The sequence below is a fragment of the Hesperophylax consimilis genome, chromosome 13 (genome assembly GCF_061612785.1).
Source record: "Hesperophylax consimilis isolate HC1 chromosome 13, BYU_Hcon_1.0, whole genome shotgun sequence".
Taxonomy (NCBI): Eukaryota; Metazoa; Arthropoda; class Insecta; order Trichoptera; family Limnephilidae; genus Hesperophylax; species Hesperophylax consimilis.
In genome coordinates, this window is record NC_142848.1 from 25,085,847 (window position 1) to 25,110,729 (window position 24,883).

General features: G+C 34.5%; 2 protein-coding genes across 3 annotated transcripts in view; one reads left to right on the forward strand and one right to left on the reverse strand.

The window, feature by feature from the left end:
• Window positions 1-24,883, reverse strand: part of LOC149418660 (uncharacterized) — a 241,522-nt gene that overhangs the window by 171,569 nt on the left and 45,070 nt on the right. The gene's annotated exons all lie outside the window — the stretch shown is intronic.
• Window positions 1-24,883, forward strand: part of LOC149418662 (carbohydrate sulfotransferase 11-like) — a 190,196-nt gene that overhangs the window by 146,588 nt on the left and 18,725 nt on the right. For both annotated transcript variants that reach the window (XM_089638905.1, XM_089638906.1), the window contains exons 3-4: window positions 22,130-22,350; window positions 23,928-24,234. In XM_089638905.1, coding sequence (XP_089495031.1) covers window positions 22,130-22,350; window positions 23,928-24,234 — 528 coding nt within the window. The remainder of the gene's footprint in view (window positions 1-22,129; window positions 22,351-23,927; window positions 24,235-24,883) is intronic.

The following is a 24,883-nucleotide window of genomic DNA, read 5'->3' on the forward strand; positions in this document are numbered from 1 at the left end:
TAGCCTGAAAACAAAGAACCGAATAAAAAAAACTGTACAATCTTATGATAAGTGAACAAAATTATAACGCATATTTATTTATTTATTAATTTTCGGGAAATCGACAGTTTACATTTAATCAGTTGGTACATAAGTATTATAAAGCCAAAATAAAACCAATTATGGATTTCCTCCTTGTGACTGAGACAGCATAATATGGAATACGTAAATTAAATTTGTAAGAAAGTAATATGAATTAAAAAATTTATACAAAACAAAAGATTATATAAAACGAAAAATTTACAAAACAATACATTTATAGCCATGGAGAGATGTTGCACATATAAATCAAATCATAATAGAGACATTAACATTATTCACAAACCATCAGAGAAATATTATTTTATGAACCTCTTTTAATTTGGTATACTCGCAACTGAAAATATCAACCTTGGATAATACGCTATCGTAATTATTGCATAGTCTGTTCAGGCAAGAATTCTGCTTAGAGTTCGTTTTGCATTGATCAACCCTGAACAGGACACAAGAGCGTGTTAAACAAGCAGGTACATTGAATGGAATCTTGTTTAGCATTATTGGTCAGTGGGATAATTTTTAACATTTTATTATATATATAAGTGCCTTACATAACTGTGAGATAATAATAATAGTACAGATATGATTTGAGATTTTCATGGCCTAAAGTATTATAGTGATTTATTGTTGGGGTATTATGCCGTGTTGCGCTACCTCCTTCTTTAGCCGAAGTTTCGGAGAGAATTACAGTGTCTATCATCAGGGCTGATGTGGCAGATCTACATCCTATATATATATATATATGATACTAGCATTGAATTGTGTAGTTAAAAAGCGAATATATTTCTTTAAGTATAATAAATCATTTTAAAAAGTCTGTTACTAGGTATTTCTAGAAATTTTATAAAATCTAATTCAAATTTTTCATTACTGTGGCATCACCAGGTAACACCGATTTCAGAACAAATTAAAGTAAATTCAAATATGAGGTTATGTTTGACTTCCAAATTTGACAGTTGGAAAAATACATAACTCGATGTTAAGTAAAGTTTTTTTGTTATTCTAAGATTTTTCTGTTTTTCCACATACTCATAGTTACATATTTGATTTTATATCTAATACATGGGTTCTTTCATAATGTACCTATGCAAGTTCATTTTAAAAATCATCTCGCCAAGTTTTGAAAAATAACAAGTTGAAATAATAAATTTTCTCAGAATATAAATACGATGTAAAATCATCTCCTTTCAGGAATTAACACTAGGAACAGGAATTAACACCTTTTGATGTTGATGTGAAAAATATTCAATTGTACTATAGTGCTTTTCTAAATTGAAGACCTTACAAAATATGACTTGTTATTCTTTATCCATTGCTAATAGTACTATCCTGCATTTATCAATTAATATATTTTTATTTAATTATTTATCCAAAATAAAATATATTACAAATGATTTTTCAATGCTTATCTCATTGGCAAATTCCTGTCTCTTATTTTTCGAACTTTCGTCTTCTTAAGCCCCCGCATACCGAATTTTTACTGATTACAAGTTTATACAAGATTTTCGTTAACTCCTTAAGTTTTTAAGTTCCAAAAAACATATAAGTTATTTTTGAAGATAATATCTTTACATTTTTTATACCGAAATACCCTCGATAGAAAAAATTGCAAGGTAAGCTTCAAAAATTATTTATTCAGTTATTCAATATGAGATAGGCATGAACAATTCATAGTGTATCTTTAAATGCCAATAAAGCATTTGTCGAGATATTTTTGCTCTATTTCAAGTGAGTCGTGTTATATCAAATATTCTCACAATTTTCGCTTAATTATTATCGTTTTTTTAATATTAGCGTACTCCCTCTAACATTCGTATTAACATATTATCTCTTTCAAGCCATCTTTGAACGCTTACTACGGAGCCTTAACCATATCTAAAAAATTATCTTTTATATTTACACACTATCATTGTAATAATAATAATGATATTTGGATGATTTTTATAGCGCTGTTTTTGGGCAAAATCACCGCACCATATCTAAATATAACAGTACCTAAGTCTGTCAATAACATTGAAATGATTTTTTTTTTAATTAAAAAAAAAAACTTTGTTTTAAACCAATTTATTTGAGTTATATAGGTTTATACAGGTTTCGGTTGCACTCAACCTTCTTCAGGACAATGTTATTGTACATTCCTGTCACCTACCTCAAAACAGGTTATACCTTGTGAGGTAGGTAATGTTAATCATACAAATAAATTACATAGAAAATGAATTATGGTACCTACGAGACACTACCAGCATTGTGATTTTTTTGTTACTGAAAATTTAAATAACTTGAAGTTTTCATGAAAACGATCGCATCGCTCTTCAATTTGACTGCACAAACGTTTTTCCAAGGGCCAAAGAAAAAATGATAATTAAAGTATTTCATCATAGAATTATTACGGTCTTTGGCACTGGATTTTTTTTACATTCCCCTCTAAAGTCCAATTGTCAAGGACCTCTCGACACTGAAAACATTTTCATAATTAATTGTTTTCACGGGAATTGTGAGTTTTACTTCCGCCCCCTCAGTCAGAGTACCAGTAGGCACTTGCGGTAATGTTGGCCATGTTTCAAGCAACCTGCTAAATATTATTTAAATTGGACGACTGCTGTTACATTATTATTTTTTTTTTTAAAGAAAGACAAACATTCCCGGGTTACGAATAACCCAACAATGTTTGAAAATCTCCTACTACCACCACAGAAAGCCGAAAATGTTGCTTGTGTTGTGATGGAGGACTTAGCCAGCCGAGGAATCGAACACGCGACGCTCGGGTGAGACCCAAGCGCTATGCCCACTCAACCACTGACCGGTCGATTTATAAAGATAATCTTTGCAGCAATATTTATTTATTTATTAATTTTCGGGAAAACGACAGTTTATATTTAATCAGTTTGTACATAAGTATTATATGGCCAAAATATAACCAATTATGGATTTCCTCCTTGTGACTTCACCTCTACTGAGACAGCATAATATGGAATTAGTAAATTAAATTTGTAAGAACGGAATATGAATTAAAAAAATTATACAAAACAGAAGATAATATAAAACGAAAAATTTACAAAACAATACATTTATAGCCATGAAGAGAGGTTGTAGATATACATCAAATCATAATAGAGATATAAACATTATTCTCAAACCATCAGAGAAATATTATTTTATGGACCTCTTGTATTTGGTAAGTTCGCAACTGAAAATATCAACCTTGGATAATACGCTATTGATATGAATGATGTGATGTGAATGTGATAGAAAGATTTGAAATAGTTTTCAGAAGTCATTATTCGAATTGAAATTGATTTTTATTGTAGAAAGTGTATCTGTGTTGTCCTTGAATATCAATTGGGAATCTGGATTGCATGTTTGCTTGTTCAATTATCTTCCCAAAAACAGCTTTTGCTGTAATAATGATAAATCAGCTCAAGGGCACAAAAAATATTTCTAAACAGCCCTGGTAATCATGGATAAATGCATGGATAAATTGAACCCGATGATAAATCTATCGAGCATCATCCATAAATACAAGGTTGCCAAGGATATTTCGATAGTAATACAATGCAATAAACATAATTACAAACCAAAACTAACAAATTCATGTCTTCGTATGTTTGAAAGTGATTTTAGTTACCACAGGATGTAAAAGAAGATTTTGTTATTGGAAACGGGAACCAATGGCTATTTATCTCCCTACCTCCTTTATGTTATAATGTAATTCCTTGCTGCAGCTGAGAGGGAACGAGTGTGTCGTCTTCCTTTTCTCCGATAACTCGATAGCCATTCTGGAGAACATATATAAGTTAAAGATCCAGATAACTATCTAAAACAGCGTCAGCATGGTTTATTTTCTCGCTCGGACTGCAATGTCTGCAGAACTAACCTGCCAATAGTCTTATAGGTACTAGTAGGGGTACTTAATATTTACATCAGTTGAACCGAAACGCTTCGGATATCGACAGAGACAAATTTTAACAGGGAAATTAATTTAACTCCGTAAAAAAAGCTCTTATCAGTGATAAGAAGTTTACAATATTTATATATATGACAAACGTCATTTTTTGGGACGCTGTTAAGTCACCAAACGTAGGGAACCACTTGTGGTGACAGTGTTATGGCAGAGGTGTTGGTCACCTAATAAATGATTACCGGTATACATAGCTACTGTTCTTTATAAATTACAACATTTCATCACTTGGGTAATTTTTATTGCAATTTATAGTATAGAATATTTAACAATAATAATGCTACAAGTCATTTTCACAAAGAAATCTTCTATATAGGTGGCCTTTAATTTAATTTAATACTTTGTATTGCACGTTTTTAGACCGGCAGTAAGTACATTTTAAATGGCTTCACTTCAGCACTCGACTTACAATCGGTGAACCGCGTGACGATCACTTCTCCAACCCCTTGGAACGGTCTGCCACTTTACTCATTGTTTACTCCGCATATAATATATTTAATTCCCTGCTGAACCACTTAGCATACAACCAGTGAACCGCGTGACGATCACTTCTCCAACCCCTTGGAACGGTCTGCCACTTTACTCATTGTTTACTCCGCATATAATATATTTAATTCCCTGCTGAACCACTTAGCATACAACCAGTGAACCGCGTGACGATCACTTCTCCAACTCCTTGGAAAACGGTCTGTCACTTTACTCATTGTTTACTCCGCACATAATATATTTAATTCCATGCTGAACCACTTAGCATACAACCAGTGAACCGCGTGACGATCACTTTTCCAACCCCTTTGAACGGTCTGCCACTTTACTCATGGTTTACTCTGCGTATAATAAATTTAATTATTAATATATTAATTTCAAATATAGGGTGAAGGGAAATAGCCTGGTAGCCGTCGAAAAGCTCTCTCCAGGGCCTTTTAGGTTCAAATTGTTCTCGAAAAGCTCTCTCCAGGGCCTTTTAGGTTCAAATTGTTCTTGAAAAACTCTATCCAGGGCCTTTTAGGTTCAAATTTGTCTCTAAAAGCTCTCTCCAGGGCCTTTTAGGTACAAATTGTTCTCGAAAAGCTCTCTCCAGGGCCTTTTAGGTTCAAATTGTTCTTGAAAAGCTCTAGCCAGGGCCTTTTAGGTTCAAATTGTTCTTGAAAAACTCTATCCAGGGCCTTTTAGGTTCAAATTTGTCTCTAAAAGCGCTCTTCAGGGCCTTTTAGGTACAAATTGTTCTCGAAAAGCTCTATCCAGGGCTATTTTGGTTCAAATTGCTATCGAAAAGCTCTATCTAGGACCTTTGAGGTTCATGGAACCCAGACACGTTTAACCATAGACATCCAATATCTATTTTTCCAACGCACAACGCACAAAAATTAATCATTTTTTGTCAGGGCTAAATATGATTTTTACTAAAAAATAATGTTTTCTTACCGCCATAGAGTAATTTTTTCAGTGAATCTGTGACCTTACTAGATACTAATTATCTCAACGTTGAATAATTATTGTGGTTTAGAAAAGTCTGATTCCCACACAAATATTCACTTTGTTCTGCGCTCATACCGCGAAACTTGACTTTTTTTAATTACACGGAGAAAAATGATAATTGCTAGTTGATTAAGAATTTGTCATTGAAGAAGAAAATAATAATAATAAACCCAAACAAAATATGAAACAGAGCAAGACACAGAAAAATAAAAAAGATAACGGTGAAAACCAGGAATTGAACCCAGGATCTCTCGTCTTACCGGGACAGGCGTCTTAAACCACTCAACCATTGGGTCCTATTTATTAAGCGAAACAATTTTAAACACACAAAAAAATTGAAATTTAACACACAAACAAAGAAAGAAATAGAATTGCGTTGTTTAAAAAACTTAATTGAAATTTTCCTCAGATTTTAAATTTTGGGTGTATACCTACAATTGTTTTCCTAATCTGTCTTATCAAACTATGATGCATTATGATAAGCCAGATAAACACAGCCCGAACTTAGTAATAAATTAAACAACAAAGCCAGGTTTTTTCATTTCCCCAAACTGCTTTTATTGACAATGATTATTCTCCCAGCTTACCCTCCTTAAGCGGATTTCTCTAACCCCTCCTTAGTCATGCAACCAGCACGAAAACAATTTCCACGGAGGAGAAACAATATTAGTAAATACTTAGGGGTTCTTATTTTGTTGGAAACGGGCTCATATTACATCTACTGGGAGGTGGGAACTGATTAGGGGATGTGGCGGGATTATTGGGGAGGAGCAGGCGATGGAGGGATGCACAATGGAGTGCTGATATCTACTCTGATGTACGGCAGTGAGGCATGGAGTTAGCAGACTAAAATGAGATCCATGAGGGGTATGCATGCTAAAACCGTGTGTTACAAATTTGGAGATCCAGAATTAATAAGCTGATGATGGACACTGCAATGCTATCCGAAACGTTGGCTAAAGAAGGAGTTAGCGCAACACAGCATAACACCCCAAAAACAAATAAAAAAATAAAAATAAAAAAATAAACAGACAGAGATGTATGAATGTGAATGTGCCAAGACGGATTGTTTTATGTAGCAGTCAACCCTCTCTGCCTACCCCTACAGTAAACGGTGTGATGGTTAGTAATTTAGATCTTACTTTGTTGATATCGGTATCAGAATATATATTATGAACTTCCATTGGAGTATTGGAGGAGTAGGAAGTGATTAGGGATGTGGCGGGATTATACGTGGGAGGGATTCCCAGATTGACGGGAAACTGCGACGCAGACTCCCACTTTCCACTGGTATGATACATATATCTTTGCGACGGCGCACTTTGCTAAAGACTTATCTTTATTTTATTGTAAACTTTGGGCACATTTCGATAGTATAAAACGTAATATATTTAGGACGCATAAATTGGTTTTCAACCAAAAATTTACGAATCATCTCTTACCATTTAGGAAAGAATTTTCCTTTCCACGCAATTATTATTTTTTATGTGAACAAGAGTGCCAACTGCTCCCAACTGTCAGGAGCTAGTGTGACTGTGCCATACCCAATTGGGGATTGTCAGTGGGGAGAAGAAACTTACCCTTTTAAGCTGTCGTACCCTTAAATTAAATATACCATTCCTAAGAGAAAGTCCAATTAAATTCAATTATTATTTCCTAAATCCTGTATCTAATTTTCACCAATAAACAATTAGATAATATTAATTAAGTGTTAATCTCAAGTGACCTACCAGGTAAGTATTGTACTGTATATTATCTCCACAAATAGTTAATTAATAACATAGATCACTGTAGAAATGTATTATAAGTTTGTACAGCGCCCTTGAGGTGATTTTGCACAAAAACGGCGCTATACAAGTCATCCAATTATTATTATTAAGAAGGTTGGGGATCACAAGGCTGTCCATATCTGGTTATCAAACACTGCTAAAGCTATTTCACGCCACTTTCACCAGGGCGATGTAGAGAGTATGTAAATCTGTTTAGTATTGAAACAGTTTTTTGGATAATACTTACCATTTTTCCCATCATATACTATCCATCTCCTTCCCTAAAAACAGCCTTACCCACATTGGAGAAATTATGAAGATTTATGTTGCACTGTAAATTGTCGCAAGTCAGTCGAATTCGTGTCGTATAACAAGAAGGTGCCATCTTAAAATCGTTTTTGTATTATTCACATGCAAATATCAAAATACTCACGTTTTCTCGTTTATTTCGTTGTGGAGGAAATTTCACCAGAACAGTACAAGTACATCGAGAGCCCTATTGCCCGGATTCATAGGAATTACAGGTTGGCTGTTTCCTTCATTCCACTTTTCCCGTGATTCATTCAGAACCAATTGAATGAGCTCTTTACTTTCGTTTTTTTAATATAAATTTGATTTACAGTTCATTTTAATGTGTAATAGAACACGTTATAATATCACTCTAGATCGTTTATACAGATCATGTACAGCAGACATACAATTATGTAATTGAAATAACCATATTATGCTCAATGCGAAGTCATTGACCACAAACAACAAATAAACAACTTTAGTTCAACTTACATCTCAGTTTATTTTCATTCGAAGTTCTGAAAAAAAGACGTAACTGCCATTAAGAAACACGCAATTTCCAACAAAAGGAAAAGTCAGTAACCCTTACACAAACACGCGATTTTATAATACGTGGTCATATAAAGGATAATAATGTACGTGAAATAAGCCATTAACTCGCCACTGAAGGTGAAAATTTATAACACAACAAAAGAAATGGTTAACCTAAGAAAAAAATATGGATAATTCAAAAGGCCATTCTTCAAATTCATAATATCTGAGTGTAACAATATTTTTCCTCCGCGTGCCATAAATCAGAAATTCTCGCCTGCGCCGCACTTAAAGAGTCCGCGGAAAGTTTAGACGGGGCTTAAGGGAGGTCTGCATTGCAGTATAAATGTACCGCCCCGTACTGCGATAGCACCCGGGCGCACATACAGGGGGGGGCGATATACAGAGACAACTGGGCGGCGAGTTTAGTGAAGCAGAGGCGGCGCGGCGTGCCGGGAAGAGAGATTAAAGAATTAATACTCTCTATACTGACTCTACCGCTATACGAAATAGGGAATCGGCACAACGAAGCAATCAAAAATACTAATTTCGGCTGTATGTCTGTCCTGCGTAACTTTGGTTCAATGAACTCAAATTTGCTTGGAATTTAAAATTAGATTTCAATGTGGGAAGGATTCGGACAAGCGATAAAGTGGGTATCTACCTATAATATAATATTTTCGCAGAATTTTTTTTTATCGTTTTTTTTTTAAATTATAATCATAATATCCCGTGATTTTTCCCGGATATCCCCTAATTTCAACCTAATCGCGACTAACGTTGTACCTACCCTTATATATAGCAGTGAGACATGGAACTGGCAGAAGAAGGACGAAAGGAGACAGAATGCCGTAGAAAGGATATTTTCGGCACGTTCCAGAGTAGACGATACTCTCAGGACGGGTTGTTTCACAGAATTAGAACAATTCATCAAATTTCAAAGCTAATTTTCAAGTTCTGTGAAACTGTGAAGCACTTCTGCCATATAAAATATTAACAGAACTTGAATAGAACTCTCCGGAACTTGAAAATTAACTTCGAAGTTTGATGAATTTTTCAAATACTTTGAAGCAACCCGTTCTTAGGTTCTGTGAAAGCTCTTTTTAAGTTCTGTTATTATTATTATTCTGTCAAGTAACTTGAACAGAACATTTACAGAACTCGAAAATGAACGATGAAATTTGATGAATTCTATGAATCAACCCGTCCTTAGTATCAACCTGGTGTTAGACGACCATTCAGAATTGAAACGTTGCTTGAAATGGCTTTGGCTGTGTTTGGTGACCATATCTGAATAGCTAGGTGCTTCCCCCACCTGCCTCTTCCCCATCTTTTCCCCCTTCCCACTATCTTCACCCTCACAACGTACCTCGATTGGGGATGCTATAGTCTCACTTGCTCCAGACCGGACTCTTATGCGGTTTCACTTTTTTTTTAAATTAAGAAATAATACGTCCGCCTATAAATTTCCCTACCGGCTCAAGAGGATATGAAATCGTTTAAAACGTTAAATAGCTATATAAAACGCCAATATCAAAAAGATTTTTACAAGAAAGGTAAACTTCAAACGTATTTACAGAGGCGAAATTTGAATGAACATCTTTAGACTGTGTTTACGTTTAGCGTTAAGTCTTGTCCTTATGAACGAGCTTAATTAATTAATACTAAAACAATTTTATTTGGACAATTAAAATACGACGGGAATAAGTCTTTATTTCGGGAAATCAATAAAGTATTATGCTTATTACCTTGCTTCGCCTGAGATAATATAAAAAAGCAGAACAAACAATAAACAATTTATGTGTTATAAGATATCTCACATATTTGTATACATTTGCGAACTTAAACGCGAACCGAGCCACGAATTACGGGAAAAGGAACGAAGCAACTGCAAGCGGCGTTTCGCGCCGCTTGCGGTTGCTTCGTTCCTTTCCCATAAGTTGAGGTTCAGTTCGGCAGTATACGTAGCATAAAATATCTCATATATTTTCATTACGGTGTTTCTTTATGTTTTTCTGTTTATTTATGTTTTTTTTTCTGTATGTAACGTGAATTTTATGTGGAAACTTCACTGGTTAATGCAACACGTAAAATGTAATTATTTATAAAAAAATGTAAAACTTTTTGTTTCCCCAATATACTAAAATAAAAATATCCCTAGATATAACGTAACGATCTCATAGTAGTTGCGCTGATAAAAAAGGAGCTTCAAGCATGCAAGCTTCAACACACAGATTTTTTACTGAAAGTGTAATGAATATTTATTTTTTGTGTAATTATGTTTACAAATTACTAATCATAACTTATACAGGGTGTCCGGGGGTAAAGTGGCTAACTTCGTAGGGGTAACTTTTTTAGAAATAAGATACTTGTTAATTCAAGTTGTTTGCATGGGAAAATAAATATAATAGGCAAGTATATGTGCCAAGACCAAGTTTTGTTTAGCGGTTCGTCCTCTCTGCCTACCCCTGCGGGGAAATGGCGTGATGGTTAGTTTGTTTGTTATTTTCCCAAATGTTAAGAGTGGATGATTAATCAGTCGAACAAGATATCTTTTTTTAGTGAATAATCATTTCTCAATGAGCAAGTTTAAGAATTTTTAGTCCCACAAGTTATTGGCAATTGGGTAAGATAGTGAGAATAATCACAAGTGGTTAGTAGCCGAGTGTATAAATGTGTCTGGTACCATCCAGGCATCTTGTGTTTAGTCATCTGCTAGCAAAGTCCTCCATCATTGCACAAGCATATTTTTCCGTGTAAAACGATGATAGCAGTAGGAATTTAAATACTACAATGTTTAACGTAACCTGGTTATTTCTGTAAAGTAGCACTTCTCAGAGTGGACGATACTCTCAGTACCGCCCTGGTGAAAGACCACCATTTAGAATTGAAACGTTGCTTGAAATAGCTTTAGCCGTGTTTGGTAGCCAAATCTGAAAATTCAGGTACCCACTACCTTCTGCCTCACAGCATACCCCAATTGGGGATGCCAATATCTTGTACCGTATTCACATAAAAAAAATTAAAAAACTATATTGTACAGATTTTCGCTTAAAAGTTTAATCTGCCGGTCCGCCTCTGGTGGGTGGCACGTGGTATCGGATGACACGTGGTATCGGGTGGCACGTGGTATCGGGTGGCGCGCGGCTTTGGGTAGCGCGAGGAATAGGGGGGGCGTGTACGTAGGGAGGGGAGGGGGTGGCAAATAATGCAGGCTTTACGGCGTAATGGAAAAACGGGAAATAAAACTTCCCCGCCAACTCTTCCTACATCCCACATACGTACATTGTTGGGTGGAGTACAATACACCAGCGGCATTACTGGCAGTATGGCGGGATGCCAGTTTTTCATGTAAAAAGATATCTCTTTTGACCAAAAGTTTACGGTTCTTTATTCGTCAAAAAAATATTCAAATTTACCAAAGTGGTAATTTCACCAATTTATAAATTACAATTTTACCAATTTACCTTATTTAAGTACCAGAGGAAGACATGGTGCGATCAACGGAACCAAATACTTGAATCGGGCAATGTAAAGAGTCAGACTAACAGAAGGGTATGTGTGAAACGAAGTATGAACGTGAATGAAGCAAGGAGTATTTACCAAGAACGAGTTTTATAGCGGTCCGTCCTATCTGCCTCCCCTGCGAAGAGCGGCAAGGTGGTTAGTTAGTTACCGAAATAATTCGTATTTCCGTACAAGAATACAAAAAAATTCCTTAAGGGGGTGGTTAGAAGGGGTGAAACGCCATATAACGCGATATTAATACTCTTAATAAAACAAAAACATTTATAGTATATATGCGGCACGTTCCAGATTGGTATTGACCGGCGAAATTACCATTCAAAAGTGAAACGAAGCTTAAAGTGGCTTTATCCATGTTTGGTGACTAGATCTGTAAATAGTCAACTACTTTCCAACCTTCCTCTTTCCCATACCCTTTCCCTCACAACTCACAACATACCCTAATCGGGGATTCCATAAGCATAAATAAAAAAGATAATAATAATAATAATCTCTAAATGGTATAAAGTAAAATCGTTATCGCGTCTTTCTGTTTGTGCGCTTTGTTCCTCTCAACGGATTTTGATATGGTTTTCACTATCCTTTAGAGAATTTCTTCCTTAAGGTTTCTGTATATAATACATGCATATTATATTTGTAGAAAGTAGAGAAAAGTCGATATTTTTTAATCAAGTCGTAAAAATATTTTTTCGGACACTACATTGTTAATGCTGGCTAAACCTTATGAGATACATCAAAACAATGTACTACAGAATTGTATATCTTAAAAAGGTCTACAGAAAAGTCCGTGATGGCCACAGACATAGGAATTAATAGACGAGAAGATAATGGCGAGGGGTAAAATCAACTGTTGAAGAACGAAGGGGGTTAAGCTGACTGTGATTCGTCAATAAATCAATCTGACAGTAAATAGGCATCTCGCATTATAATATCACCATTTAGTTCTTAAAAGTAAAATCTGCTTTTGAATGAATAGACATTTTTACATGGGAGCGCAAATTACTCGCCACGTTATGAACTAATTTGCGAAGTCCAAATTCGGCAAAGTAAATTTCTTCTGTTTGCAGAGTCGTAGTTAGTTTCAGAGTATTTAGTTAAGACACTTTTACAAATGTTTCATAATTTACTTACCCCAGTAAACAACGATGAGCACACTTGAGAATCGCTACATTGTGATATGATAGTATATGTTTCTAAAACTGATCCATATAATACGGTGTGAATAAGCTTAAAATAAAGTAAAATAATGCTTACTTATGGAATGTAATACGACAATTGGGTTTATTCTCTTTTTCACATCTATTTTTACAAGTTTTCATATCACAAGTCAACATTTTGCCGTGTTATTTCGTAAAATGAACCGATGATGCCTCGACCATAGTTCGCACAAGAATGATGACGTCACGTTTTCAAATTTCACTTGAGGCCATACGCGAGCCCAGCCGGCTCTAATGGAACCGGTATGGGGAGTGGGGAATAATACGCTTTTAATCACTTAGGGCAGGTCTACTAATATTCATATGTCTATGGTGATGGCATATGTCTATCTCCTAACGTTAACCCCCAACAACGCTGGGTGTCAGCTAATTTTATTAATAAAGATTGTTGACTGAGCGAAGTCTTTTTTAACTTGCACTACTCGAGCGTTTTGCATTTCGTTTTTCTGTATTTTTTTGTACGTTCCGGTTTCATTTAAAGATGGTGGCCATTTTAAAATGTAGTGCGCCGTAGTAGCACGATCAAAAAAATATATTTATCTGCATATAAGTAACTATTCTCCGGGTAATACTTACGGTAAATAAATTATATTATTTATTTTTCGGAATAACTTTTATTGAGTAAAACCTCAAATTGTAATATTTAAATATTGAAGACAATATTAGAGATTTTTAAACGAAAATCTGAAACAGAAAAATCAGAAAAGGAAACGGTCACATCTGGGACTCGAACCCAGGACCCTTGTCTTTCCGGGACAATGCTCTACCAACTGCGCTAATGGGACCCTATTCCCCTCGGTCACTTTTAACTGTATCATACTTCGAATAAGAACTACCAACATTGTCTTCATTTTTTCACCGCACATTTTTATTGGCAACTATCTTTATGTATGATCGCAAGATTCAACCCGAACTAAATGCAATCCAGACAGCGTCTTTTAGATAAACCTATCTTATTTTTTTTATTTTTATTGTGCGACATCTGTTGACTTTTTCTGCAAGTCTAGAATGAATATTTATTTTTCGGAATAACTTTTATTGAGTAAAACCTCAAATTGTAATATTTAAATATTGAAGACAATATTAGAGATTTTTAAACGAAAATCTGAAACAGAAAAATCAGAAAAGGAAACGGTCACATCTGGGACTCGAACCCAGGACCCTTGTCTTTCCGGGACAATGCTCTACCAACTGCGCTAATGGGACCCTATTCCCCTCGGTCACTTTTAACTGTATCATACTTCGAATAAGAACTACCAACATTGTCTTCATTTTTTCACCGCACATTTTTATTGGCAACTATCTTTATGTATGATCGCAAGATTCAACCCGAACTAAATGCAATCCAGACAGCGTCTTTTAGATAAACCTATCTTATTTTTTTTATTTTTATTGTGCGACATCTGTTGACTTTTTCTGCAAGTCTAGAATGAATATTTATTTTTCGGAATAACTTTTATTGAGTAAAACCTCAAATTGTAATATTTAAATATTGAAGACAATATTAGAGATTTTTAAACGAAAATCTGAAACAGAAAAATCAGAAAAGGAAACGGTCACATCTGGGACTCGAACCCAGGACCCTTGTCTTTCCGGGACAATGCTCTACCAACTGCGCTAATGGGACCCTATTCCCCTCGGTCACTTTTAACTGTATCATACTTCGAATAAGAACTACCAACATTGTCTTCATTTTTTCACCGCACATTTTTATTGGCAACTATCTTTATGTATCCGCTCCTTGCTTCATTCACATACATTCATCGTCTCGTAGACAGAGATGTTGGACCATCCACAACTACATCTTGGCACACGTTCCTGATTTATTCCCATACATTCATCGTCTAGTAGGCATATTAGTCTTACTCTTGACATCACCCGACTCAAGTATTTGATTGATTTGTCATGCCAAGACTTCCTCGGGCGTCCCCAACTATATATCTATTCTTACCATTCACCTCCGCATCATGAAGATACTTTCCTGGCTTTCTTTGTTCACCCGCTCTACATATCTTAAACATGAAAGCGTTGCTTTCCTTTAAAAACATTACGAAATTGTCATTTTAGTGCGTTTTTAAAAAGAGTAACATGCATGTAAACAATCGCAATATCAAATGTACTAGTAGTACAGAGTTTTTCTTTTAAAGGGAGCTTCATTGATGCCAAATATATCGATATCCGAATTGATTCTGTCGGACAGCAAGATTGCTTTCCCCACCGACCAGCAAGTTAGTCCTGCAGGCTTGGAGATAAAACAGTCTATGCAGTCGGTGACGGAGATAACTATCAAATGGTAACATAGAAATGAATGCTCTCCATGATAGCAGAGCTATCCACGAATCATTCTGTGTCCTCTCTGACCTTACATAACCTAACTTACAAAATATCTAAAATTGTATTTTTTGCAATTATTCAGACCAACGCAATGTATCGCAGGTAAAAACAGATTTTATTTCTATTTAAACACAATACGGCAGAGAACCGTTGTAGTCCGCTTTTAGTTTTCAGATCCGTTCTATTAAAAAGCCTACCCAATTCAAGCTGTCGGGAGCTTTCGCCTTAAATCTAGCTGAAAACAAAAACCTTTTATCAGGGTTTATTCCGGCACAACAACGGACAATTTGCCCATAAATTGTACGCCCCACAACCTCCTTATAAAGCCGACATTTTACTGCGGGATTCACAGCACTTTTTCCGTGCCAAAAAATTAATAGTTTAAAAAATACAGTAAATTAAACCGACGTCCAACCACCCTTGTACAAAAAGCAATCCTGGCCGACGCAATTTACGTATTGTATAAAGTGTACATTTTGTATTGTACACTTTATTAAAAGACAGGTTTTACCAAAGCACTAGCCGGTGGTCGTATAAAGTTTATTTTTACGCGTGACAGCTGTTTGAAAACACCGAAGGCATTGTCAAACTGTAGTGAAGCCACTGGCAATAGTAATAAAAATAATAATAGTCATAAAAATCTATAGGAAAATATGAGAAACTATTTATTTTATTTTTTTAACTACTAATGGAACATGAAGTAGGCTTCACACATTCACTCTGAGAAAAATGAGTATGGTTGATTTATTAAAATCCTGTTGAAAACGAGATGGCAAGCCATTTCCTAATAAAATATTAGTGCATTCAGAATAAATCGGAACCAGTTTTCATGCAGCTGCGCTTATCGTGATAAATATAATGACGAACTGCGACAATATTAAATTTATAAGAACATGTGTTCCGACATCCTCTTAACACCCTCGTGTTTTACTGATAATTTGTTAGGAAATATGTAATTCATTCCTTAAAAGCCTATAGTCCCGTTTTTAACAGGAAACGAATAATACGAAATTTCCCCAATTCCAAAAGAAGTTTTTGCACGGTATAATGGTAGGAGGCGTTGAAATCCATCGTTGAAATCTCGTATTAGCGAACTACTTTTTACCCTTGTGTTCACGAGGATCGCTTCGAACAAGAATCTTACAAGAATATTTGTTATTAGTTTTTAAAAACGATAAACGCGGATCTAGCAAACTATTTTTTCATACGACCAGGATAGAAATGTTTTCATTCATGACTCTATACTAAAAATATATGAAAATAATAATTATCTCCACAATTCAGAAACGTTATTATGTGTAAAATATGCTCCGCGATCGACCGATCGGAAATCCGATAGGCGTTTGAACAACCGTTTTTTCACAGGAAAGCGTTATTTCTAAAAATCCAAGAACTTTATTTTTTTTAACGGCAATATAAAGTAAAGTAAAAAGATACAATATTGAGTAAAATAAATATATAAAGTGATGTAGTTGTTCTCAGTCCCCCTCACTAGGTATTCCTGTTCCGAGGCGGACTGTAGGTTGTTGTATGTGTGTTGATCATGATTTCCTCATCTTCTAATTTGTTGGTTACCACAAAATATAAAATAAATTAAGCAAAAGTATTTGTGTTTGTTGTCTGTAGTTTGCGTTGGGGTTACTCCATAAATTTAATGATTTGCTCATCTTCATGTTTAGTTAGCCATAATTTGATGTCTTTTTTAAACTTTTCTATATCCACGGTGTTTTTAATTTCAATAGGAAGGGCATTATATAATTTTTTAGCATGGAAATAGTGGTTTTTCTGGTCGAAAGATGTATTTAATTTTGGAATGTTTAATAGATTTGAGGATTTCGTCCTTGTAGTGTAGGTGTGTTGTTCAGCAAGGTACTCATGTTTTTCTTTAAAATTGAGTAGTTCATTTTTTGGGTACAGTTAATGTTATAATTAAGGCGATGCACTACGTCGTGTAATATTTTAAATTGAGCCGCTATCAATAACAACCCTTACGTAGATGGCGATAAGGTGTAAATTCCCGCTTAACACCATCCGCCTGTTTTGATTTATGCAAGAAAAAAACATGGTCAAAAAGTGACTTTTATTTTATTTTGTGGATGTTCAGGCATAAATATTGATTTTTTTTGATCATTTTATAAATAACTTTATTTGCCACATTATACAATAAAATCATAACTGAAAATGGGTTCGTAAGTAGGAGATTTTGAACTTTAAAGCAGTTTTCATAGGACGTATACATTATTTTTTTCTGGGCTTATAAAAAGACTTATCTAAAAAATACTCGATTATTTCAAAGGCCAAGATGTATTCTACTCGCAGTATTAAATTAAAGCATCTAAAACATTTCTAGGCGACCAAATTTTCAAACCAAAAACACATGATTTTGAATTGCTACGTATGGCATCGCCTTATGGTTTTAAAATAACTAAAATACATACTACACTTAACCTAAAATCCTCATTTCAGAGATAGCTCGTAGTGGGTACCTAAATTGGATAAAATTATATATTTTCTGTATTCGCTGTTGTGTAAATTTTTGATTTTGTTTATACTTCTACGAGTTATACCCATAAACAAAATCTTGAATATAAACGTTATATATTTGTAAAGGGCCCTTGAGGTGTTTTAGCACAAACACGCCGCTATACAAATCATCCAAATATTACTATCATTATGTTCATTTAAGGTAAGTTAGTTGTAGTTTTAAGTTGATTTCTGGCTTTGTAAAATGCCCTTAAAGTTATATCAAAAAACGACACGGTTTCATTTTTTATATACGACCACCACACAAGGGTCTCGCTTCCTGAAGCCAGTGGGACTATGGCATCCCGAATCGGGGAATTTTGTGAGGCTGAAGGGAGGAAGAAGTAGGGAGGAAGAATATGATTGGAAAGTACTTGGCGTTTTTAAGTATTTCAGTTCTGGTCATCAAACACGGCTAATGCCATTTCAAGCAACGTTTCACGAGGGAAATACTGAAAGTATCTGCCACTCTGTTTATTATAATCATTTCAAACCAAATTTAGTTTTTACAGCCAATCAGAAATACACATTTTCTAGGATTTATAAACTGAACCAATAAACAATTGTAAATATTAACTTCAAGTTCAACCATATTATACACATTGTACAATACAAAGTTACATAAAGCGTTTTGAGATTAATTCAACCATATTTATAGACATTATACAATACAAGGTTACATAAAAGCATTGTAGTATTATTTCAACCATATTATACACTACAATTTTACATAAAAGCAGAGTAATATTAGTTCAACCATATTATAGACATTATACAATACAAACTTACATAAAAGCATTGTAATATTAGTTCAACCATAATATACACATTATATTATACAAACTTACATAAAAGCGCTGTAAAAATTATAAGACATATTTATAAATATTTTCTTTAAATAAAAGTATGTTATTTATTAAATATGATTTAAGATTTTCACGGCCAAAAGTATTTTTGTTATTTGTTTTTGGGGTATTATGCCGTGTTGCGATAACTCCTTCTTTAGCCAACGTTTTGGACAACGTTACAGTGTCCATCATCAGGGCAGATGTGTTATCTGAGATAATCTGCAATGCTGTCCGAAACGTTGGCTAAAGAAGGAGTTAGCGCAACACGGCATAACACCCCAAAAACAAATAACAAAAATATATTATTTATTGTTTCGTGAGAGGACGAGTTCGAGGACGAGGATTTCCTGCTATTGCGTATTTAAGGTTTTTCCGCATTTGCCTAGCAGAGAGTGTAGTTTGTGTACTGACGAGGGGTAACATAAAAACGTAATCAAGAGAAAACGACCTACCGTGTGTTACATCGGGAGAGGCCTCCATTTCGTTGTTTTTATTTTCCTTTTTACAACTGTTCTTCCTTAATATGTGGGGTTTTGAATAGACCTCCACCAACACTCCTCCACGATACGAAAAACAGGAATAGACCTCCGCCTACGTGGCGTAAAAGTGATCATTTAAGCTCAGTGGCGGCTCGTTTTCTATCTTATTGGGATTTCAATCAGAGATTAAAAGGGAAAGAAATTCTCTCACTTAAAATTCCTGTGTTGGTCTTTTCCATAATTATATTATATTTCACCACTACGCCAGAATAGCAATCTAGCAACAAGATTCAAATTGGCAATCCAAGGGGTTAGATTATAAAAAGTGGTTTCGTATTTAAATACGAAATCGCAAATTACGCAAAAAAAAACTGTTCGTTTCATTATATTTAAAAAAAGTAAAAGTGTAAATAGTAGCTATATTTAAAAGTAAAAGTGAAAGTGGTAGTTATATTTTTTAAAAGTTAATAAATAGTCGAGCAATGGCTACCCAAATTTTGGTAGGTGATTTAAATTGAACGCTTTAAAAAACTAACTAACTAACCATCACGCCGTTTCCCAGCAGGGGTAGGCTGAGAGGACGAACCGCCAATTAACTCGGTATTGGCACATACGTCTTGCCTCATTCACACGCATACATCGTCTCATACATGGCCCGACTCGAGTATATGATTTACTTGATCGTGCGGTGTCTTCCTCGGGCGTCCCCGACTTCTGCTACCATTCGCATTCGAATCATTTTTAAGTTTATATAATATTTAAATTTATTTAAATTTAATCACCTTTCAGACAAAACATAACATATCCTTATTCCCTAACTTAGCGGTATAGTATGTACATAAATAATTAGATATAGATAATAGATCTTATAATCTTCTTATAATTCTCTTACTTCTCCATTCTCTTCTTGCAACCCAAACTAGCTTTACATCATTTTTCTTATTTTTCTTTTTCATGTCATAGTAATGTATAGATTCTGTTCAAACTGTAAAATTCACCCGCCATAACACAGAGTCATCCCTAGCATGGAGGGTGAAATATCACAAAAACCATATGTACCCTCTAAGTCTTGTATTAATAAAATAAATAAATTTAAAAAATTAAAATAAATTTATATAAACCCTAAAAATATGGGTCAGATGGTGAAATATAGGTGGATTCAAATGGAAATGCAAAATGATTGGAATTTTCTATTTTGCATTTTAAATGCCTTTCTAAAAACCATTTTGCATTTTGCATTTTAAATGCTTTTCTTAATGCATTTTCCATTTTAAATGCTTATTTGCAACATTCTTCCTACTATCTCCATTCATCATTTTTTCATAAGCCCCAAATATCAGTCGGTCCTCAACCTCGCTATGAGAGATATTTTACATTTGTCAAGTTGCTCCCTGGTAGGAGCCCTGGCAATTGAGTGATACCATTACAAAAAATACTGAACATGGAGCCATGACGCTGTAATATTAAATGTTAGATAGCAGTTTCTATGTTTTTACGTTGGCAACATTAGTCCCGCGCAAATTTTTTGTAGTTTCATAATCTGTAGTCGTGGTGTTTTTGGATTTACCATCATGTAATATGTTTGTTCTACATTGATGTCCATTATTAAATGACAAAAATGTTTAAAAATTCTATAATTGTTTGACCTGAGAAACCATTTTGCATTTTCAATGCATTTTGAAAATAGATATTTTGCATTTTGCATTTAAAATGCTTTTCTAAAAACCATTTTGCATTTTGCATTTTCAAATGGAAAAGTTTTGACCCATTTCCATTTTGCATTTCAAATGGTTTTGGGTACCCATTTTGCACATCTCTGGTCACAATTATTGTTTTGTATGAACTCTCTCTCAGAACAGAACGCTGAATTTGGGCATTATTACCTTATGTGGACGGATAGATTTTTTAGCACGGAATTTGAATAGCGCTCTGTTTAAATTTTGGTAAAATTATAATACAAGTTTTGTCATATTTTCTTATCTTTTTAATGGGAGTTCACTGCACAAAAGCACTTTATAGAAAAGCGCCATTGTTTAAATTTAAGTTTCGTTGAGTATTAACGTTTTTTGTTGGAAACCCGACGAAGGCTCAAAACCAAGAAACAAAACAAATTTAGGCTGTATCTATATTATAACGTGGTGTTGCAACTCGTTGCAGACTGAAGAAAACTCTTACTCGGTAAAGGACCACCATTAAATCGCCCTTGCACAAAAACGGCGCTATATAAATCATCCAAATATTAAATGATTTCTATGGTTAAGATCATTAGTACATAATTTATTTTTAATTATTGAAGACAATATTAGCGATTTCTAAACGAAAATCTGAAACAGAAAAATCAGAAAAGGAAACGGTCACATCTAGGAACCCAGGACCCTTGCCTTGCCGGGACACCGCTCTACCACTGAGCTGATGGTACCCTATCCCCTTCCGTCACATTTAACTGTATCATACTTTGAATAAGAACTAACATTGTCTTCATTTTTTCACCGCACATTTTTTATTGGCAACTATCTTTATGTATGATCGATGCAAGGGTCCTGGGTTCGAGTCCTAGATTTGACCGTATCCTTTTCTGATTTTTCTGTTTCAGATTTTCGTTTAGAAATCGCTAATATTGTCTTCAATAATTCAATATTACAATTTGAGGTTTTACTCAATAAAGTTATACCAAAAAATAAATCATTTATTTTTGTTATTAGGTGTTTAAAAGATCAAAACAAAGCACACTTTACAACGTAAATTATACTTTATACTTAACTTTTTACTTAACCTTTACACTTTATACCGTATATTATACTTTAAACTTTATGTTGTATACTTTATACCTTGTATATTTAGCGATATTTTTATAATGATGTTAATGGCATATGTCGTGCCGTTTGTATTTAAATAAATAAATAAAATAAAAAATCAGAAATTGTCAAAAATTTGAACAATGATCGTCCTTGCTTTAGTTGTCGTGAATTTGTCAAGCTTTTGGTTAAAGTTACCTTAGCTTATTATTAAATATTTTTCACTATTTTAGAACGTGCATGCATATTTGAAGATTTCCCATTTAAATTTTAACAACATTAACTAAATTAGTTTTTTGTTACAGGACATAGGCGACAACGACAGCTACGTGTACAAACGGGCAGCAGACGGTGGCGTGAATGACGTCATCAGACGGGAGCTGACTCCAGTGGAGATGGAAGCCGCCGAGACGAGGATGGAGAACAGGAGAAAGTACCTGGAGAGGGAGTGCAACAACCTGCCCCGGGGAATCTCTAGTCCCAACGCCTGGGAGTACCTTATCAACAGGCAGTACCATCTCATTTGGTAAGGATGAAATAAGACTTAAAAGATTTTGATACGTGAAAGAGTTGTGATAAAAATAAAAATACAAGATTATATGTAACAAAAAAATCCAACAAAGGCAAACAATGTGCATGGGTATTATGGTAAAAAGATGAAATTCGTATGATTTAAGAATCTATTTGTTTAAAGGAGAGTCTCTGCCCTCTGGCGGACGGACGGCTGAGATTTGATTTTAATACAAATCTACAGTTTTATTCTGAGACTGATGAAATTTTTCACACTAAACTTGATCTTCAATACAAAGGTCACTGTCCAAGTTAAATTTCGCAAAAACTCTGCGTGAAGCGCAGGCAACGCACGGGAAATCATTTAGTTAAAATTAAGATATTCACTTTCTTTTTAGAGGATAAATTATTTAAAAAAAAACACATATGTATTTAGCTAAACATATAGCGTTTCCAATGGAAGTTTTAAACCAAACTTTAAAATATGCTACTGGTATTTTAATACGAAGAAATTTTAAGTAAGCATATAAATATTGTGTTATTGGCGCGATAAAGAAAACATTTATTTAAATAAAATAAAACAATGACATGAATGTACGGCAATGCACAATTGATGTAAGTAAATACCACAGATCTTTGTAGTGACTTAAGAAAAATATATCTATTTCAGAGCATTTTAGCCAAGATTTGATAATTTTTTATTAATGTTTTGACGCAACATGCTATTCAAATATTTTTAAGTAATTAATTTCACATTTTAGGGCAATAAAATTCATATGTCTTTGGGCCAATCTGTTCTTGAAATGGGGAATTTGTACGAAATTATGCGAATACAATAGGTTTCTGAATCTTCCCAAACCAAAACTTATTTTTCGGTTGTTATCTCGTTTCTGAAGATTGTGACCCCCACTCCAATTCCCTGAAGAACCAGGCTTCACCACTTCTTCGTTCCAGACCCCTTAATTAGTTCAACTCTTCAGTCCTCAGCCATATTTTGTGAGTAGGTCGGAGTATTTCCGCTTTTTATGTGTTTTGTGGGAATTCAGCAAAGGCCAAACATGCTTTTATTATCCAAAGGAGATACTTCACAAAATCACAAATTCCAGTTATCAGGATTATGTAGACCACATAAATAAAATATTACATATTTTTACTTACTGTTGATTGGGTTGAAACTGTAAGCAATACCCTTTGTATTTGTTCAATAAAGCTTATTTGTATTGGATCTGAACACTGCATCTCCACACGGCTCTGATTTTTTCTAAATCAATAACATAATTTGCGTACACTACAAAGATATGCACATAGTATAAGTAATCAATGGAGTACCTTGGTAGAGCCATACATGATTCCACGCTTGCATAATATAATGCATTGTCCTGATGAAGCTGGCTAAAATTCACAACTTCACGACCCGCGGGACAATAACGAAGAAGAAAAAGAACAAAACAAAAATTGACCTAACTTTAAGTGTCTGCAACCTTTGGGTATCAAAAGGAAAGTCTGAAGGGTTTACACGAAAATAAGGTACCAACTCAACTACTTTTGGGTTCTAACTGCGGACAATGAAATAAGTGTTTCTTTCATCTCCAGGTGCAACGTCTTCAAAGCCGCCTCCTCCTCCTGGATGTACAACTTCAATCTGATGGCCAACTATTCCACGCGCTTCTTGGAGCGTAGCAGGGAGGTACCTCTAGTCCTGGCCCGGAGGCGCTACCCCAGGCCGTCAGTTCAGGATCTGAAAGAGGCGCAGAACACTTCCACGACGTTCCTGATCGTCCGCCATCCATTCGAGAGACTGTCGTCTGCCTACAAGGATAAACTGCAGTTCGCGCTCCCCAATTCCTTGCACTCGAGGCTGGGGATGAAGATCATACTCAAATACAGACCAGGAGCTAAGGTATGTGACTAATACAATCAAGCATTTTATATATTGCTTAATATTGATTAAATATTGATTTTACATTATATTAAATTGATAATTTAATGATGTCAACACTAATGACCAATAGAATCCTTGAAATAAATTATAAATAATATAAGTCCCCATTTTTTTATAATATAAAAAGCAGTGGTCCCAAAACAGATTCTTGTGGCACTCCAAATTTTACTGATTTTCATCAGAAACGGTGTCTCCAAATTAAATTCCTTATTTTTTAGTTGGTAAGGTACACAATTTCTAATTATAGACACATTCAAATCACAGAGGATACTCTCCTCCAGTGACAGGTACAATCGAAACACTCTAAAAAACGAAATACCCGATTCCTGATCATGTTAATAATCGAATGATGTATGCGAATACGTTTAGAAGAAAAAATGTATTCGTTTAGATTAGTACATAATCAAGTCTAATAAATAAGAAACGATTATTTTATTTCTTTAAATCGATAAACCTGACAATATTTTGTTTGATCACTGTTTGTGTTTCTTAACGCAGTCTAAAGACATATGTATGTATTAAAAAAAGTTCTTATTTCCATAATATATTATGACTTTCAACTATATTTCAACGAACACTTTTCTGATATAGCGAATTGCAGATATTC